The 21,048-nt window shown below is 44.1% G+C and overlaps 1 protein-coding gene across 4 annotated transcripts in view; it reads right to left on the bottom strand.

Moving 5' to 3' along the window:
* The window catches only part of FGFRL1 (fibroblast growth factor receptor like 1), a 251,226-nt gene extending 233,602 nt beyond the window's left edge, over positions 1 to 17,624 (bottom strand). Inside the window, exons 1-2 of one of the 4 annotated variants that reach the window (XM_054029679.1) lie at positions 16,818 to 17,624; positions 14,704 to 14,813 (exon numbers count right to left, since the gene is read on the bottom strand). In XM_054029679.1, coding sequence (XP_053885654.1) covers positions 14,704 to 14,764 — 61 coding nt within the window. In that variant the 5' untranslated portion in view covers positions 14,765 to 14,813; positions 16,818 to 17,624. Of the gene's footprint in view, positions 1 to 14,703; positions 14,814 to 15,637; positions 15,676 to 16,078; positions 16,452 to 16,817 lie in introns of those variants that run through there. The other 3 variants (XM_054029680.1, XM_054029681.1, XM_054029678.1) reach the window with 3 other exon arrangements.
* Positions 17,625 to 21,048: the final 3,424 nt, after the last annotated feature.

Here is a 21,048-nt window from a genome sequence, read left to right as displayed (position 1 = left end):
TGGATCCCTGTGTAACTCCTACTGATTTCAATGGGAGCCCCTGATGTAGACCTAACAGCCCAAATCTGGCCTTTAGAGTCTATGGGTTACTCTTTCTCTGCAGTGTCATGGTCACATTCAACAGAGCGCAGGTCTAACCCCACCAACAGAAGGGCCTGATCCTATAAGGCGCTTAAATTGATTGGGGTCAAGCCGGTTCAGCATCTTGCAGGCCCGGGGCAGACTGCAAACCCCATGCTCCCACTGGTGAGCAGTTACTCCCAGGAGTAGAATCAGTGCAACTACACGTGAGTAACTGCTGCCCCTGTATTAGGAAAGAGAGGAGCATCCGTAGTCTATGAACCACAGTGCTTTGCATTTCCCAGCTAATAGGGATAAATCAGAGAGAGACTTCACATGACATCGTTCCGGCATTGTCTATGAGGCAGGTGTACTACAGCAATTAAGAGCAGTAGCCGACCACATATAACTGCACCTTTTAGCCTTGACTCATCCTCAACAGGAAATATTTCTGGGTTCAATTACCAGTATTTTTCCCCCTACACTGCCAGCACCAAGCACTTTGCCAGACCAGGAAGCATCAAGTCACTTCCCCCATGAGATCTCACAACTATTATTTACGCTTGGAAATTAGATTAGAAATCACAACAAAAGCTTTGCATGGCGGTAGATCTCAAACTTGGCACTGAGTTTATACCAAGACCATTCCCCACCACAACCCCTAAATCAACTTCCGCTGAGAACAATGCTTGCAGTTTGTGTCTACAAAAGATTGATTTTTTTTTTTTTTTAAACAGCTCACGCTGCATGTACCTTCAAGGGGCAGCAGCTACGTTAAACTGATGATTTCTTCGGGTTTCTGTGACTAGAAGGCTGCATTCCATAATCAGGGTATTGTTCTCTCTAAATGGACCCAGACTCTGTAAACATGCTCCTTAGCACAGCGCTGGGAGGGTGAAGGGGTGAGTGAATGAGTGAGTGTGTGTGTGTGTGTGCATGCACAGAATGTGTCTTGTTTTAAAAACAGTAAATTATGTTAATTCATTTCCTCTGGCCAAACACTGGTAATAAACTTGGAGAAAGGAGGAGGAAAAAGTAAACAAGAGTCAATTACAAGAAGGTGAGGAGGGGGTAACTGAACAACTCAACCAAATGTCTCTTTTAGAAAAGGACATTTATTTTACGGCTCAAATGTGTTGCACACAGCTTTCCTTAATCCCGATGGAGGTATAAATGCAACCGTAACAATGTTGGTTGTGCGGCTTCATAGCCAGCCTGTTTTCTCACATTAGATCTTGGGAGCTAAGGAATCAGACTCCACTGTGCCATGGTTTGCTGTTACTCCTTTTTGGGCCTTGTCTCCACATGTGATTCGAGCATTCCCGTTCCTGAAGGCAATATGGACAGTCAGAGCCGATTTGTAATTTTCTAACAGGAAAATAATTTCACTAAGCAAACTACCACGCTTTGACTCAAAACTCTGATTAGCACAGTTTGAAAACAGGGCAACACACTGTTCTGGGAATTAACTTGCTTGACCCCTAGTTTATAATGGCATTCAAATAATCTGCAAGTCAGACTAAATTGAAAAACGCTTAGAAGACCACACTGAAAGAATTTACTGGATTTACTAGGATAAAAGAAAATAAGCCTCAAACTCCACTTAGCTACTCTGCAGTCTTCAGAGCTGAGTTTTCTCTCCTGACTTCAAGGGTGCTGAAACACTTTTTATAGTGGGGCTGCTGAAGGTAGAAACCATGTATTTGGGTTATTAATACTACTTCAAGCCAGGGGGTACGGCAGCACCCTTAGATCCAGCACCTATGCCCGACTTTATCTAGAAGGAGAGCACTATAGATGGTGGGTTCTCCCAGAAACTCTCACTAAGTGGGAATAAGCATCATATATCTATAGGCCAAATCTTGTGGGCTGATTATATCTCCCTTGCTTATGTTGACTGTTTTCTTCATTGGGACGATTTGAGGAACAGAAGTATGGATGGGACACCTTTGTTTCCTTCCTCTGAAGCATCAGAGATGACTAGGACTGGAGATGGGACACTGAAGGGGGTGAGTCAGTGTTCTGTGGTGGCACCAAGCATTCTCTCTCTCAGGTTGGCTGGCTTGATCTTGCTCACACGCTCAGGATCTGACTCATCACCATATACAATGTTGGAAAGGAATTCTCCCTCAGGTCACATTGGCAGTGACCACAAGGGGGGTTCACCTTCCTCTGATGTTGGGCGTGGGTCGCTTGCCAGGTTCATCTGGGAATATCTCATTTAATCAATTCCCTGCCATCACAGGGGCCTCGGCCACTCGTGCACCTTGGTCACTCCTGCTCGCTCTGCCTGTGGCACACAATCGTTTAGTCTCCTGGGGGCAGTAATACTTTGGTCTAATTTTGGTTGTTGGGTTTAGCGTGCGGATGCTGGGTAACGCTGGTGGGCTGTGATATACAAGAGGTCAGACGGGATGATCCGGTGGTCCCTTTTGGCCATAAACTCCGACTCAGTGACTGATTTTGAACCACATGAGCAGTGCAGTTGATCTGAATAACACTACTCATAGGAATAAGGGTGGCAGATCAAACTTCAAAGCCAGCATCCCTATTGCTACTTCACTGGTTGCCAGAAAGTGATACAGCTGACACAGGGACCGAGGCACAACCAGAATTTTCCTAAGGAGTGGTCCCAGAACTCTCCCTGCCCTGCCCCCAGCCTACACACTCCCCCGAGCACTGCCATGTGCCCAGTCCTGAGCTCTCTCAGGCTGCCCCTGCACCCAGCTCCACACACACTCCCCTCCTCATGCCCCACAGCCAGCTCCAAGCTCTCCCCACTGCCCCCAGCCTCGGATATCTACCCTCCTCCCAGCCCCACGCTCTGCCTCTGCCACTTCCCCATACCCAGGCCTGAGGTCTCTCATGCTGTCTCTGCACCCAGCCCTGCACTCTTCCCTCCCCACACTCTCCATACCTGGCTCCAAACTCTCCCCACAGCACCCAGCCCTGTGGTCTCTCCACCCCACTCCCAGCCCTGAACTCTTACCCAAAGTCAGTCAGACAGAAGAGCACCATCCCCGCCATGGGCCAGGCAGTTCTGCAAGCCAGAGGCCCCATCCTACTTCTGTATCTTTGCTTCCCCAGGAAGCATCAACAGCCTGGATCCAATCCTCCCACCCTTCTGGGTACTGGGAGTTCTGGTGCCCCGTGCTCTGCCTCCCCCTCGGGGCTGGGCTACCTAGTGCCAATGGGAAAGCGGTGTTGTGACCTTGTGTATGGGGTGACAGTGCTGCTCAAATCTGGTCCAGTTGGACCTTCATCATGACAGAGGGGCAGCCAGGCCAAATTTCTAGCTCCGGTCCAGGGCCAAGGGGTGAGGGGAGGGGTGTCTGGGCCCTCTGCCCCTCCCCACCGCATTGCACCCGATCATAGGAGGATTTGTGTGATTCCAGCACCAGGCACAGTTCTGCCTGCAATGCTCAAGCAACACTCCCACTGACTGAAGACATGAGAAGCGGGAATTGTTAACTCAATTCTGGTTTACGCTGAACCAGGGGCTAGGAGTTTTGCCTGAATGAAGCAAGCAGGATCAGGCCCTCATGTGGTCATTCGTCACGAAGGTAAAATATCTAAGAATTCCCAAATTGTCCTTTCCCCTGCAGCTAAGACTAGATGTCCCATGTTGACTCTATGATTCATTTATCTCGATCTGTAGCAAGAAAAGGATAGATGGTGAACATGTGACCCAAACATGCAGTAGGTGCCAGATTAAAAAAAAAAAATACACTAATTACAATTCACCCATCCTAAACCCATTTCCACGCATATGCAGATGAATTCATAATGGGTCTGTTACTCCCAGTCAAATCAAAATATATCAGAAAACAAACATCTGTCTGGCCATGCCAAGCAGAAAACCCCACTCTAATCCTTGATGAAATTAGCATTGACTATATTGTGTTTCTGATTGACTGTGAATATAAATAGGAATAATGGAGTCAATCAGTCAGGACCTATTACAGTAGTTTACATTAACTCCCGTATATCACATTGCCCTTTCCCACTGCTTGACACCAAACAGTGGAAATTTGAAATGCAGCCTGCTCTTTTAGGGCCCAGTTCTGCTCTCCAGTAGCATCATAAGGCCAAAGTCTACTCATAGCTCCACAGGTAGAACTCTCATTGAATCCAAAGAGAACTTAGAGCAGAATTTGGCCCACAAATATTAAAGATGGAAAAGACGTATTAGAGCAGAAGGCTCCCACACCACGTTCCATAGACCACAGTAGTTTTCAAAAGATTTGGTGGTGGTCCACGGCTGTCTGTTCACGTGGTGCTGGTTCTCCTCCTAGCTTCCACTTGCTAAACTATATTCAAACGCATTGGATACTTCCTAATACTTTTCCGAATAAGCAATTGCTGCAGTAGCCACTGGGATCTTGTGTGATCATGGACAGGAGGTCCGATCAATGCAGAATGAGAGTGTACGGGGCCCACAAGACAACCTATTGAGAGCCGAGGTCACCTGTGAAAAAGTCTGCGAACTCCTCTGTTACATCAGCCAATCCATGCCAAGCCAGGAATCTCCCTTCCAGTACATTTGTCAGAGCTTTGCCAAATCCAGTTTTAATTCTCAAGCAATGGAGGGAGGGTCTACCACTTCCTCCATTCGCTGTTCCACAGTATGGTACCCCTCATTGTCAGGAAGTTACTTCTGTTATTAAATATTTTAATATTCCTCTCCCCCTTTGTTGTTCTCACAGTTCAAATGCTTGTAGACTTATGTCCCCTCTTAGTCGTTGCTTAACCAAATCATTCATATTTAGCTCTCAATCTTTCCTCTTAAATCAATTCCCCCAGCCCCTGATATTTGTGTACACAGTCCAAAATTGCACCGGCTTTTAATTTTGAAGCCTGACTGCATTATCAACTCATGTCTAATGTGCTGTCCACTCTCACTACTGGGACTCTTTCAGCATTACTCCTCACCAGGTTTTTCCACCCACTGCAAACGTGCATTTTTAATTATTTCCCCCCAGATGAATGAGACTGCTCTTACTCAATTTGAATCTCAATTAGTTTTTTTTCACCCAATGTCTTATCTCTCTAAGTCCCTTCAGACTATTTCTCTGTCAAATAGGAGTTGTGAATGAGAATCTGAAGGCAGAATTGGGCCATTTCTACTCAAAGAAAACTGAGCTACAAATATGGACTGATTTACCATGATGAATGTCTCCTTTAGCTATTGTGTACACATCAGCCTTAGCTTCAATTTCACTGAAATATCAGACTAATTAGGGAACCGTCCAGAGATACTAATCACTTTGGAAAAGCTACACCAAAAGAAAAGTCAACGCAAATACAAAGAGAATAGTGATTGTCTAAGAACTGGCTAGGTAGGGACTACAGTTAAAAACAATTCTTGCCTCCAAAACACACAGTGGCGGATTGTGTAATTTACAACCTAGCCCATATTGAGGAGGTATGGACTGCTCCGGAAAACAGTACATTTGTGTAGATTAGGGGAAAAGGTCAAGATGATCTAAAACGTGTTATATAATCCCATCCTAACAATGACCATCTCCCTCATGTAGATACAGGGTACCTTGATTTAGCTAATCAAGGTCAATCCTAGATCTCCCCCTCTTTCCTAATCTAGGTAAACCCATTAATTGTGCCCAGGAAGGCACAATTTCACCCCCTAGCTCTCTAACGTGCAGGGGAACAGTGCAGCCTACTCCTCCCTCTGATTTGCACCTTTCTTCCCCATTCACCCAGCACACCCACCTGGACTTTAGCTGTGTCTAGACATGGGAAAGCTTCAAAGTCATTCAGGGCAGTAGTAACACATTTACCGCTATGACCAACAAGCCACCATGACAAGAATTTTGTACAGAGTCATTCCTACAGGCTATTTAGGGGCTATTCACAAGCAACTGACGTCTATCCATGTAGATAATAATACACCATGTGGGTAGTAACTGGTGGAACATGGGTGAAAAGGGACACCACTAATAGTTATGAATGGATTATGTCCATACCTTATCTTCAACAGAGTTCATTCACACTGAGTTAGTCTGAAGGCTAATCCCTCTCCTGGGATTTGGTTTTACTGGGGACTCAAGAACAACAATACATCATAACCCAGCCTCAACTTTCTCCCTGAATTTGACTGTCGCTTGGATTTCCCTCCAGGACTCCCTGTCCCCATCTCTCTTATATCCTGGGTGGAGTTAAACTCACACCTGCCACCATGAGTCAACAGAACTTCAGAATCTCTATGCATGGCTCCAACACTTGCTGGCAGTGCAAGCCAATGGAAGAACCCTATTCTGGTTCATGCATTATCAACAGAATTGTTAACCAACCTTGGACTCTGTAACTTTTGCAATTCTTTCCACTGACTTCAATGGGTGTTGTACCAGGCTTTTATAACAGTTGGGTCATGATTACTGGAGATGTTGCACAAGTCTGAAAGAACCCAGCTTGAATTTCAGCTCCCAAACTGAGTCTGCAGGGTTGGTGCTCAGTTAAAACCATTTTCTCACTTGTATACTGAGCAATATTCAATTTGAAATTCACTGATGCCATGTAAACAGAGGCACTTTTCAGAGCAGTTAAAAGCTAAGTCTACCTGAATGGATAAGTAATGGAAAGAATGTGAACCAAGGATCACAGACCAAGTACTATTTCACCAGAATTCTCACAGCAGTCAATTCACTGGGCACATGAAATACGAGCAACCTGGTCAAGGAAAATATGAATCAACTTGAACAACAGTCAAATATAACAGAGGACTTTAAAAAAGTCTGTATTTTTGCATTTGTCTGCCCGCCACAGTTTTTTTTTTTTTTTTTTAATTTAACATGCATAAATACTGACAGCTCCAACAATACTCACCAAAGTCAACAGAACCCAAGAGGCATCTAGTTTATGACACTTCTTGCTTTACTCACTTCTACAGGATACCCAAGATTGTGTAAATCTTTCATGAAATAAATTTACCAGGCACAAAGAGAAATTATTTTGTTTCCTGCCAAGATAGAAACCGCTCTTACTTCAACAACTATTCAGGAGGGGCTGAGGGTGCAGAAATCAAGAGAAACATTAGTCCTCTCCAAGACATCTCTGGTCCCAATTTACATTTTTCTACCCTTAGTGCAGCTGAAAATTAAGTTTGAACACTTAATGGCAGAAGTAGCCTGGAGTTATTGGCTGGATTTCTTCCTGAAAATTGGAGTGGTTTTGATGAAATAAAAATGTTAGGTTATTCACAGCACTGCTGGATACTGCAATACAATGCAGAGACTGTGTAATCAGGGCAACTAACCAAACTCCAGGCACCTGATGTTTATTTGACTCGAAAGGGGAAAATCAGCAAGATGCGAATGGATTCCATGGCAAACGGCATAAGTTAACTTGTTAAATAATCCTGCACAACGGTATCCAGGCCCTCTGCACCCAGCAACGTTCCCCTCAGAATGACCCTCATTCCTCTTTGCAGTCTTGTTGTAGCCGCATTGCTTCCCCTTCCCAGACAAGAAGAGGAGCTCGGTGTAAGCTCGAAAGCTTGCCTCTTTCTCCAACAGAAGCTGGTCCAATAAAAGATACCACCTCACCCACCTTGTCACTTACTCTTCTGGAATAAAACCCCCACGGGATGACCTGAAGTTAAAGCAAGGAATGTCCAAGTTGCTTTCTGTCCCACGGCACATACTACATCGTTCTCTCAGCCTTCCAGCCCACCAAAGCTAGCAACAGGCTGCGAACGGTGCATCTTCTGGGAAAAGAAATGCAGCGCTAGCTGGAGTTTCTCTCCCCATGTACAAATATACTACAGCACCCATCAGCAACCCAAAACCCTGTACTCAGACTGCTGTAAAATGGAGCTATGTGCTGTAATAAAGCAGTGGATTTGTGTAAGTGTCAGCATCATAATTAATCTGCATCGGACAGTTCTTTAAGGGCCAGATCCAAAGCCCATGAAGTCATTGGGAGTCTCTCCATTGACTTCCATGGGCTCTGGCCTTTATAAGTTAAAACAGACATGTTGTATCTATCTAAACTTAGGCATTTCTAACATTCCCACTACAACAGCATCCTGGCCTAAAGACCTGATCCTGCAAGTATCTCATTAACTTCAATGAGGCTACTCATGTGAGTAAGGACTACAGAAGCAGATTCAATACGTGCTTGTAATGGACTCTCCTCTTTGCCACTCTTACAATCAGCTTCTTTATGCTTATATTCGTTTTAATTCCCTTATACGAACAAAAACTTTCAACCTCTGTACAACAAAATAGGACCAGGTCAGCATGGCTAAATTAATAGCGAGACATGTTTACTATAGAAAGATCCTGGGTTACACAGCCAGCTTCACAAAAGAAAAGAAATATAAATACAAATGAAAATATTCAAAACAAGATCAAATACATTTCGGCACAACTGCCCCACTAGAAAGCACAGAAGGAGGTCAGACGAAAGACAAACTCTGAGGAGTGAAATAAAATGAATAGGTTAATTAAAGCGGGGAGGAGAAGGAGTGTTTCCACTGACTAATGCAATATTGGGATTAATTTGAAAGCAGACCTTTTGAACAGGGCGATTTTACAAGCCACTGCAGACCCAAGGAGGAGTTTCACATCTTTGGGAAAAAAGAAAGCTGCATTGATACTACTCAAACCGAATAAATACGGCAATGACTTCAGAATTTATTTTTTTTCAAAGCAGGCAAAAAATGACCTTTGTGTCATTTCCCCTCCCTCCCCCCTTTAGGTGGAAATGATTTACCTCTTCCAGAAGTTAATGCAAAATATGTAACAAAAAGGTGAATCTCTCTACTTGCCATATTCCATAGCAACTACTCTATATACATCTGCTTTAGTCTGTTCAGGGTTTATCACACTGTGAAAGCTGACTACTTGGAAAAGACCAGATCCTCAGCTGATGTAAATCAACTCCCCGGGGCCAATTTAAACCCCCAAAAAAGCTAGATCCCTAGTTGCTAAATTTGTTACAGTGCTCTCACACCTTTAAAAGTAGGCACTCATTAATTAGCAAGTGCTACTTACTCAACATTTGTCTTTCTAGAAGAAAGAATGATATTGGAAATGTTGGCAAACAATCCCACAGCATACTGAAATTACTTTTATGCATAAACAGCAGGCTTTACAATTTACTTTCTGCATCGCAAGAATGATAGATTTTTTTTTCTAAAGGAAGGTCCAAGCAGCTAAACAGCATGCACACTGTGGAAACCAACTAATAACACCCTTTAAAAACCCTAACATGTTGGAGTGATTTTCTGAGTTCCATAATAAATAAAAAATAATAATAATAAATCAATGCTTATCTTCCAGTTTGACACACTTTGTATTCTGTATTTTACACCCAGCGACAATTTTAAAGTGAATAACACCACCAGAAGGAGGAGGAATTTAGGCTTGAAAAGTAATCAGGGTTCCCTCCGATCATCAAGGATATATAATAGGTAGGTATAGGCTATGCTGTCAGCCTATTCTTATGCAGATAGGCCTGATCCAGAGTCAATTGAAGTCAATCAAAAGACTACCCTTGACTTCAATGGGATCCGAATCAGGTCCTATATGCTTTTCTTTTCCATTAGAAAGAAAAAGAAAGATGTCCAAATAATAATCAAGTCTAAGACGAACCATGGTATAGCGGTATCTTTACAACAGAAGGCAACTGTTGTCCTATTTATTATTTATATCATCAGTATTAACTACTATTCACTCTTATAAATCATTACATTTATAGAACTTAATGGTAAAGATATTGCCTGCTATTAAGAACCATCTCTGTGAAAAGAAAACCGTCAAACATTCAAGACCCATATTTCCAACATTTAAAAGAACAAGTGTCAAACACTGACGTGTGAGAAATATCTGTGCCAGCCGAGTGAATTTTGAGCTTGCCGTAGTTAAATTGCACAAGTAGTGAACTTATTGTAAGTCATGCGCCAGAGTCCAACTATTTTTTAAAATCATGTATCACGGGGGGGGGGGGGGGGGGGGGGGGGGGGGGAGAAAGAGGGAGTTATAGCAGTATGCCCCCATGCACAGAAAATAAAACGGATGTCCAAACTTGTTAGTTTCAATAAGAATATCGGTTTACTGGCCAAAGGAAGGGCTGTTGCTGCTCTTACCAAAAACTTCTAAACATACCATATGAAATCGTGCTTTAACTACTGTAGCAAGCCAAGTGCACCCTTGTGTTACCATATACGGTAACCCAGGCGAATACGATGGCAACTTGACAGATTTGGAACAAATATTGCGCTGTCTGTCACTCAGATACCATAAGCAGGAAAATATCAGATTGTATTACCTGTATCCAACCAGTGGTGTGCAGAAGCAGGAGCACACTGCGACAGTTCATTTCGTTAAAGGTTAGTAACGCAGGGCAGCATTCACCCCTGGGGAAGAGGGCGCGCATAAGACTCTCAGGCACCAGTTATCCCCATCACAGGGGCTGCATGGAGTGCATAGGATGGAGCAGCTGCAAAGAGGTGCTGGTATACCACATTGCACCCTCATAAGTAGGCACAGAAGGTCACAGAGGGGACAGGATGAGGGGTGGCTCAAAGCAGGAGCAAGGGGGGGGGGGCTGTATTAGCGCAGGTCCAGGAGGATAACACCAGCACAACTGGTGCAAATGGTTGAGGCCGCCATTCTATACCTTGCCCTTAGCACAGGGGGGTAGATTTTGTCTCTCCAGCCCCTCCACATTCTGCCTGCACAGAACCTGAATACTCAAGCTACATGCACACAAGAGTGGATTTCACACACAAGGAGCACCCCCGTACACCGTTAGCCCCAAAGAGGAGGGACAAACCAAGGGCTTGTCTGCACTTGGAAATATACTGAAACAGCTATTCCAAAATCATGATTCCAGTGACCATTTTAAAGTGAATAATGACACCAGAATGGGAAGGAATTTAAGTTTAAAAAATAACCAAGGGTCTCTCAGATAAGCAAGGATATAGTAGGTAGGTATTCTCTATACATGCCCTTAGCTAAAACCTTTAAGTTTAGATCCCTGAAAGCACAGGTTCAAACCCTACCGAGGGAGGGGCTGGCCTTTCATACTGCCAAGCAGACAACTTAAGTTCCATGTGTTCACTCTGCCAGGACTCTTTTGTATGAACCCTTAAAAACAGAGCTGGTCCCTACTCTTTATGGACATTAAAAATCCCATAGCACCTTTCCTAAGAGTTCAGGTTTACCCTGGTTTCTTTAGCCAAACCTTCCCCTTTCCTGGCGTGTACTGCATTTCAGCTGGCTGCCGTCCTCCACCGCAGAAATGCCTGTATTTCAACAGTGCAGGAAGGATGCACAGCCAGCTCCTGCAGCTATGATGCTAGCAAAACCCCCAGATTAGTTAGAGTAAAGACTGCAGGATAAGGCCACAGGCACAAAGTCCTTTGGGATCCTTCACCAGGAAAGGTGCTATCTGAACACAGAGTAAAAGAAGATAATGTAAAGTTTAATGGAACATTAAGATGGCAGCTAAGCGCTCAAGAGCCAGGAAATACCAGTTAGAGTTGCATGAGCAGCCTTAACTCTGCCCTCTTGTGCAAACGCATTATGGCCCAGGCCTTAATCCCATGCTCACACAGCATGCAATGTGGAATCACAGAATTAGCACTGTAGCACCATTACATTTCATGAGCCGTTTAAAAGACGTTAACCTAAAGCTTCAAGCTTGGATGCCAAAATGTAGGCACTTAATTCCACATCCAGAGGTGATGAGTGTTCGCCATTCCCACCAGCAGCACCCATTTAACATACAGCAACCCACGTTGCAAAGTGTTGGCCAGGATATGGGCTACATGCATGCAATCTACAATCAGGACACACATTAATTGCGCAAAGAGTCCCCTCCTACTTCAAAGAAATACCCGAAAACCCTCAACTTGAGATTCATCCACTGCTGGATTGTCTGTAAAACCTCCATGACTAAAACAGGTAATATTTATAGATCTGCAGTGGTCTAACCCAGTGTAAAAAAAAAAAAAAATCCACAGGCATGTTACACATGGGGCACATTTTAAAAAGTCTAAACATTATCCTGGTGTGTTTTAAATAAGGGAAATTTTACAGCATCGAATAAGGTTTCAGAGCTCTAGATATTTCTGTTTCTCACTTCTGTGTGTTTAAGGGCTCAATCCTGCTCCCATTTCAATCAGTAGCAAAAATCCTATTGATTTTAGTGGGTGGAGAATCAGGCCTTAAATGTGGTACCTTTTTGCCTCTGCTTTTCCTGTAATGACACCTTTCCTCTTCATTTGCTCCATTTATCTCTCTCCACATCAGAAAGTAAGTGGATTATAATTCTTTTTCTTTGGCCACAATACAGTAATTTACCACATTTTTATGCCATTTAAACAATCAGACTCTCTCTCTCACCATGTGCAGGGCGTATTTGTCTGGAGCAGTAAAGAGGTCTGTTCATCAGACAATGTTTAGCCTTACAAAGTTTACACTATGTCTAAGTGACCTCTGCAAATGCAAAACTATGATCTGTTCTGAAATCATGGCTGTGAATTTTTTGTTGTTTCTGTTCAAAACAATCATTCACAGCACTATGAGTCATTTAAGCTGCATACTATATTTTAAGTACAATAAAATAATACGAGCAAGATAGACAAAGAAAAGTTAAACAAGATTTAGCAATAAAGCAGCAAATACTCTACTCAAAATACTGCAGAAAATTACCGCAAAAAGATTTGGTCTTACAGCCCACTCAAGATTTCTCAGTGAACTCCACTGGGTACTCAAGTCTATTAGAATAATATACATTCACGAGGTCATCTTAATTCATACCACTCCTGTCCATTGCCTACAACTTAAAACTGGGTCTCCATTGTAAACCAGGCCTGGAATTCAGACTTTCAGGTCTTAAAGGCTATACACTGGTTTCCTTTTCATTCGGCTTCCAGCAGAATCGTTTTACAGTGCTTCTGCCTCCATAAAATATTTGCTTGGGAGTCAATGCCAAGAAAAAAAACAACAGTGCACTAACCAAGCTCCGAGTTTCTATAGCAATGCTTTTTATCCCCTCTCACACACACACACACACACACACACACACACACACACACATATATTTTTGGCAAGTTATGGCTTCCAGAACTAATAGCAAGTTTAAATATTTAAATTGTAAACTAAGCAACACATAATATTGTGCGGGGCATTTTTAATGGTCGCTCAGCAATTTATGCTTCTTCAACAGTGTTTGGGATTACAGCTAGGGCAAATCTACATCCTAAATACATACAACCATTCTCATGGAACAATGCACTCCTCTCCTTTGTGACCAGTAGAGAATCAGTTAGACTGAGAGAGTGGTTTATCATTCAGACTTTCCAATGCTAACGTGACAGCACTGGCAAAGGTATGTTAGACCAGTGGTTCTTAACCAGGGGTACATGTACCGGTTAGGGGCACGCAGTCTTCCAGGGGGTACATCAACTCATCTAGACATGTATGTAGCACAACAGGCTACCTAAAAAGCACTCGCAAAGTCAGTACAAACTAAAATTTCATACGACGACTTGTTTATACCACTGTATATATTATGCACTGAAATATAAGTACAATATTTATATTCCAGTTGATTTATTTTATAAGTATGTGGTAAAAATTAAAAAGTAAGCAATTTGTCAGTAATAGCATACTGTGACACTTTTGTATTTTTAGGTCTGATTTTGTAAGCAAGTAGTTTTTAAGTGAGGTGAAACTTGGGGTACGCAAGAAATCAGACCCCTAAAAGAGGTACAGTAGTCTGGAAAGGTTGAGAGTCGTGATGTTAGACTAATGCTGAGGACAAGTAATGGTTCTTTCTATTCTGAGCCCATAACTTTTGTTAAATTATCTTCTCATAGGAAACCTCTCCTCCCTTACCTCAATTCCTAGGTCATTGTTTTTCAATCCACCACTGGTAGGGTAACCTGTTTATTGAAATCCGATCGTCTACTGGAGTCCCAGTGTTAAAATATGTGCTAGCTGTTGAGAACTGTCATTTGTCTGTCTCTTGGAAAGTTAATGGATTTGTTTGTTTAGTTTGCTATTGGGAATACACAGGGCAGAGTTTGGAGGGATTACAGGAGGGGAGAGGCACTCCTGATCCACAAAGGAATGCAATTGTTTTCCTTTAACCCTACACTGAAAGTTGAAAGCCAATTGTGTATTTTTACATATAAACGACAAAAGCAAAGAGCTCACCTGCAATTAACAAACTGGCCAAAAAGTGACTATCCTGCATCCGAGTTGCGACATCACGGTCAACACTGAAAAAAAGGTGCCGGGGAGGAATGCATGTGTGGGAGGACAAGGGGGAAGGGAGATTCTATGTAGAAGGAAATATCATGATTTGTTTCAGAGTAGCAGCCGTGTTAGTCTGTATCCGCAAAAAGAACAGGAGTACTTGTGGCACCTTAGAGACTAACAAATTTATTAGAGCATAAGCTTTCGTGGGTGAAAGCTTTCGTGGGTGAAAGCTTATGCTCTAATAAATTTGTTAGTCTCTAAGGTGCCACAAGTACTCCTGTTCTTTTTATCATGATTTGGTCTCTAAAAGGACTATAGGGTGTTGGAAGAACATGAGTACAACTGGAGCAAATGTAAAGGCACAAGCCACAAATCATTTCCAAGGCGGCATAAAGCTCATTCTCCTTACCTCGGGCTGAATCTGAAAATGCAATTATCCCTACAAAAAAGAGCGCAAACTGGAATTCCATTTTGAAAACTGGTTCCGTCTGTATTGTACAGATTTCTGATCTTTCAAACCTGGAAGAAAGAAAAAGAAGGGCAATGAGAATTTAAAAAAAAAAAAAAAAAAAACAACCCCTCAGTGTGTCAGTAGAGCAAACAAAATTTGTACCAGCAATTATAAATATTTATAATTCATTCCTTGGCATTCAGCATGTAAAACTTTGCTCTGTCCTAATCTTTTGCTCTTGCCTGATAGCAAAAATGTGTTTGATTTATATCTTGTACAGAACCAGTCTTGAAGGCAAGCAAACACTAGTGAGTGGCCATAAAACAAGATTTCAGGTTAAAAACCTTTGGAGGAGCTGAATAAAGGAATCTATCCTTTCCACCCACAGAATTTAGCTTTTCTGCTTCATTGCTTCTAACGTGGGTGCTAGAGCTCTGTATATTTCTTTCAGTGTTGAATTTTTCTTCGCAGCAATTCATTTCCCCAACCCTCCTTTCCTTTCAAGCAGGGCTTGTTTTGGTTTACACCAAAGGTGTGTCCTGCTGCAAACCTGTCATTCATACCCTTGAATATTCCTTGGCTGCTCTAATATCTGTTTAAAAAAAAAAATCTAGGTAGATCAGGTTTACATTAATTACACTCGGTTCTCCTCCTAAAACTCTCACTCTCTAAACACTATCTGAATTCCTCCCTCTTGTAAACTCCCTGATTTAAACGCTCTATGCCCTCAGGACATACAACAATCCATGTATAGCATCCAACAAACCAAATAATTACACATTGCCATTAGCTTACAAATTTGCACCACAAATTCTTAAGGTGGTAAAATGAGGTGGGGGAGCTGTGATTAATACAGAATCTCTGCCCAAGGCGTGAGTGCACATCAACCCACCTGGGGAGTGCAGAGGGACACATGATGTACTGTCATTTCCATCTTACAGAACTGCGCTGCGAGGAAGGGGAAGGAAGAATCCAGAAACGTTTATACCTTGCAAAGGCAAAGTGAGGCATCTTAGAGAAAGGCTATTTTGGTTGCTGCTATTATGTTAATATATTATTTACAGCAGGGAGCCTGAGGCAGGTCATGCCAGGAGAGATAACCAGCTCTCAGCAGAAACTGTGCTTCCCAAACCAACCCAGCAAAGCAGTCACCGTCCCTTACCCTCCCAGCCCCACCATCTGGAGTCAGGAAGGCACACAGCCTTGGTCCAGGGCCCGTGGGACCAAGCCACCCCACAGCTGATCCCGTTCCCCATTAGCCAGCAAGTCCTGTAAAAGAGGGGTGCAGTTCCCAGCACTTCCCCATTCCGGTCTAGATAATACTTAGTCCTGCCTTGAGTGCAGGGGAGTGGACTAGATGACCTCTGGAGGTCCCTTCCAGTTCTGTGATTCTATATATCCAGCCAGAAGAAACCAGGCTTCAAACATCCAGCGTGAAACTGACCAGGGGGTTTCCTGTCCCTTTTTCAAGTAAACACCTCCTCGCCCCAAAGGCACCAGAGCCAGTGAGGTCTAAGAGAGCTGGAACCTGCGCCTCCCCTGGGCAGGCATACATGTGTATTGATGACTCGCGGGGTAATTATCACTCGTGTGCCTTTTCCTTCCCGGGCAAGCCAGCGAGCAGCCCCCGCGCTCGGGAGGGTAACACAAAAGTTTCTGCATGCTGCCCACCCGTGGGAGGAGTGTAACAACACATGGGCCACACAGCCATCCCCTGCCTGCTGAGCTCTGTCACTTGCGGCTCCAACGCCGAAGAGAGCCTGAAACGCAGAGAGGTCTGATTAATCATTAACATTAATCCGGACTCCTTAGCAGCCCGCCGGAGTCCTGCCTTCTGGCTGGGGCGGCTGGCACCTCGGCTGGTTCCCGGGGGCAGGGTCACAGCGTACCGGTGCGCCCCGGCTGGCGTTAAGAGCCGATGTGAACTCACGTCTTAATTCATTAACGCCTGCAGGGCCCCCAGCCCCTTCACGGGCGTTGTTTTTGACCTCAGCGAAACACGGGGACTTCAATCAATTGTCCAGGTTAAGTTCCCTTATTTAATTGTCTTGGAAGCTAAAGAAGCCACTTACCTTCCGTTGCAGTCCGGTTACTTAACAGCGCGCTGTTTGCCCCATCATAACAGATCCCTTTGAATGGCAATCCGGGAAAGTCAGTCCTCTAGCCAGTCCCATGTGCTGCCTCTCTTCATTTCAGCTTCATTCCTTCCGCAGGCGGGCAGGGGAGTAAATCAAACTTTGCACTTTGACAGCCCCCAGCTTTGCAAGGCAGGGAGGAGGGCAGGCACTGAAAAGCAGGTTCCTTGGCGGAGGATTTGTTAAGTTCGTGGCTCTTTTGTTTGCTTGGTTGTTTTTTTTAAAGGAAACTCACAATGCAAACTGTACCTGAGGGGCTGGAGTCCCTTTACCTACAAAACCTTCAGTGCGTTCATTAAAGCATCAAAGTTTCAAGCCACCATCTTTCCACCAGAAAACACTTTTGCCACAAAAGGCGCTGGCAGCGCGCAGGGCTCTCCGCGATTAGCTAAGTCAGGGGAGAGAAAACTTGTATTTTCCCTGCTTTGCACGAGCTGCAGCTCCGGGTCGGGGTGCGTGTGTGAGTGAGCGGGTGGGTGGTGGGCTAGGAATCCGCAGCCCCGGCTCTGACAGATCCCCCGGGGTCGCAGGAGATCTGCGCTGCAGGACGCCTGGGTGATGCCGCCCTGGGGATAGCTGAGCCGGGATCACGTTTAAGGGGTGGTGGGGGGGGGAGTTGAAGCAAAGGAACAAGCGCTAAAGCAAGTTTCCCTGCAGGGCTTTGTGATTCTGGGGGAGCGCAGAGCCGTAAGGGCGGCCCGGCACCGCCCAGCTACAAACTTCTCACCAATCAAGTTAATCCCTCCGCCCCTCCCTCCAGCCCACTTCAAGGCTGAGGCTCCCTTTAACCCTTTGCAGAGGAGCTGGCTGGGGCCGGTGCTTGGGAGCTGTGGGTTCCCCGGGCACTGCAGTCCAGCCCAAGTAAGGGGGCTGGCTGGCTGTCTCCTCCCCAACTCTCAGCTCCACCCAGCTGCCCTCTCTATTTGCACTCACTTGAGCCTTCCTTTGGTGGCAAGCTCTCTGCCTCTGGCCATGCTGAAGGGATCAGAGATGTGTGCCCGGGAGACACTGACTCTCTCACCAACAGACGTTGGCCAGTAAAAGATATTACCTCGCCCACCTTGTCTCTCTCGCTAATGGGACATTCACACTTTCACTCCTCCTTCGGCCTGATTGTTTCTTGTTAGGTTTGAAAGAGACTAAGTAAAAAAACCAATCTATAAGATAATTAGCCAGACAGAGAGAGGAGTGTGCATTTAGATAGACCTGCATTGTGGTACACAAAGAGAGACAGATATAGCGAGACAGATAGTCTGTCACCATACCTATACCTACACAACAAGGAGTCTGGTGGCACCTTAAAGACTAACAGATTTATTTGGGCATAAGCTTTCGTGAGTAAAAACCTCACTTCTTCGGATGCAACCCCCTGATACTTGATACCTATACCTCTCTTTCTCTACCACAATCCATACCTCTATCTAATTGCACACCACTCTGTCTGATAGACCATCTTGGCAACTCCTCTTGAAAGCACATAAATCTCTAAGCACCCATCCGATGATCATTCCAGAATGAGACTAAACACACACACACACACACAAAGGGAAAATAAGCTCTTGTCATGTCTGTGTCATATATTAACTGTTATGATTATTTATTTACTTTTAAATGCTGCTGAGTTCTAAACTCCCATCTTACACCAAAAAATTCTCTTATTCAGTATAAAATCAATCCAACAGCACTCACAAAGTAAACTAAACAATAGCCAAGGGAAAAACAGTATTAACAGCTAAGCTTTACATACAGAGAAAGCTATTGTCGTTGTTGTTATTTGTTACAAAATCTAATTTGAAATGTCCCAGCATAGCTGTTCCTCTTGGAAGCAAATAAAAGTTTTAATACCATTCCAGTGTGAACACATACAAGGAGTACTTGTGGCACCTTAGAGACTAACAAATTTATTAGAGCATAAGCTTTCGTGGACTACAGCCCACTTCTTCGGATACAAGGAGGATCCTAAACAAAAACCAAGGAGCTGTTAAAATATCCATTTAATCTGTTTTCTGTTATTACAATTATGAAATCGCACTCGTTTTTTATTAAATGCCTTAGCTTGGCAGTTCTTGACAGAATCAAATTTCCATATACAAAATCAATGTATTCAAGAAACAGACTAAACAAATAAAACACCAAACAGAAACAAAAAGAAGCTGTTGTACAGTTGCCTTTGTATACTTTATATATTATTGTCATTATTTTATTATTAAATTTCACTCATTTGAAATATCCCAGATGGGCAGTTCCTTGTATCAGCCAATAGCAGCATGATCCTTACTGGCTTCAAAGAGAGTTTTGAAGATCAGTACTGGACATAAATTGACTTGATTCTCCTCTCATTTCTTTTATACAGTACCACATTTAGACACTGGACTTTGATTAAGTTACTCCCGATTTACACCAGCAAGAGAGAACATTTGGGCTCTAACTAGCTAGGGAACTTCTTTGTATTGTCTTATTTATTTATACCATGAGCATAATGTCGTAGGTTCTTTACCAAAAAGAATGCAAAGACCTTCTACAAAGATTTTACAATCTAAGGCCCGATCCACCAATCAGTTCTGCTCTGTGCCCGTGCCAAGTTCCACTCAAATCAAGGGCCGAATCCTGCAAAGTGCATAATGCCCTCAACTCCCATTCATGTAAGATGATAGGAAGTAGAACATTTTAGTTGGTATTCCTATTATCTAACAATGGGTTTGTGGGTCAGGCACTAGACTAGAATTCAGGAGTTCTGGGTTCAATTCTTAGCACCACCCCAGCCTTCCTGTGACTAAGGACTTGTCTACATGGTGGTATAACATGCTTTGTGGGGGTATGGTTTCTAAAGCGCATGTCCTGCGCACTAACTGGTCCATGTAGACACTGCTGGTATAGCAGTGATTCTCAAACTAGGGCCACCACTTGTTCAGGGAAAGCCCCTGGCGGGCCCAGCCAGTTTGTTTATCTGCCGCGTCCACAGGTTCGGCCGATCACAGCTCCCAGTGGCCACGATTTGCCGCTCCAGGCCAATGGGAGCTGCAGGAGGCAGCGCGGGCCGAGGGACGTACTGGCCGCCGCTTTCCGCAGCCCCCATTGGCCTGGAACGGTGAACCGCGGCCACTGGGAGCTGCGATCGGCCGAACCTGTGGACGCGGCAGGTAAACAAACTGGCCCGGCCCATCAGGGGCTTTCCCTGAACAAACAGTGGCCCTAGTTTGAGAACCACTGCCCTCGAGTGTCAAACAGCACTATGTTAAAGCACACCAGCAGGGTCTACACAGACCAGTTAATCCGCTTTAGAAAACATATCCTCATAGAGCACATTACCCCATGGTATAAACAAGTCCTTAGTCTCTCTATGCCTCAGGCCCAGCTCCCCACCTGTAAAATGAGGATAATAATAATAGTTCCTTTCTCACAACCTTTGTCTGTGTAGGCTGGGCCAGGGATTGTCTATTAGTGCATATTTGTGCACCCCTTAGCACAATGAGGCCTTACATACTGCAGTCATACAAATAATAACAACATAGCTTGAGTCCTCAATGATCAATACTAGCCGAAGGGATTTAATAATGAGCCTAAAAAACATAGCAGCAAAATAGAAGCCATTATGTCTATTTTATATTATGATCTTTTTAAAAACTTAAACCAGTGAAGGAACCAATCCTACATTGCTCACACACAAACCTAAGGTACTCGAATGGCCCTCCATACTGTCTGGGAGGATCTCACAATTTGTAATGTATTTATCCTCACAACTAAATGCTCTTATCCCCTCTTTGCAGATGGGGAACTAAGGGACAGAGGCACAGATCCTTAATAAGGTGACCAGATGTCCCAATTTTATAGGGACAGTACCGATATTTGGGGCTTTTTCTTATATAGGCTCCTATTACGCCCCAACCCCTGTCCCGATTTTTCACACTTGCTGTCTGGTCACCCTAATTCTCAAAGGGATTTAGGTGCCTAACTCTCATTGGAATCAGACTTGAAGTCTGTGATGGAACAGGAAACTGAGCGCACGTCTCCTGCATCACAGGCTAGAACCCTAGCCACTAGATTGTGCTTCCTCCTCACAGACTCAAACATCCACAACAATCATCAGAAGTTATATGAGAAGGTGAAAAGCCTGTTTTCAGTTTCTATCCATCCCCGATACAATGCTCGGATGAGGAAATAAATATGG

Source organism: Malaclemys terrapin, chromosome 5 (assembly GCF_027887155.1).
Source record: "Malaclemys terrapin pileata isolate rMalTer1 chromosome 5, rMalTer1.hap1, whole genome shotgun sequence".
Taxonomy (NCBI): domain Eukaryota; kingdom Metazoa; phylum Chordata; order Testudines; family Emydidae; genus Malaclemys; species Malaclemys terrapin.
This window is presented reverse-complemented; position numbering and strand designations above follow the sequence as displayed.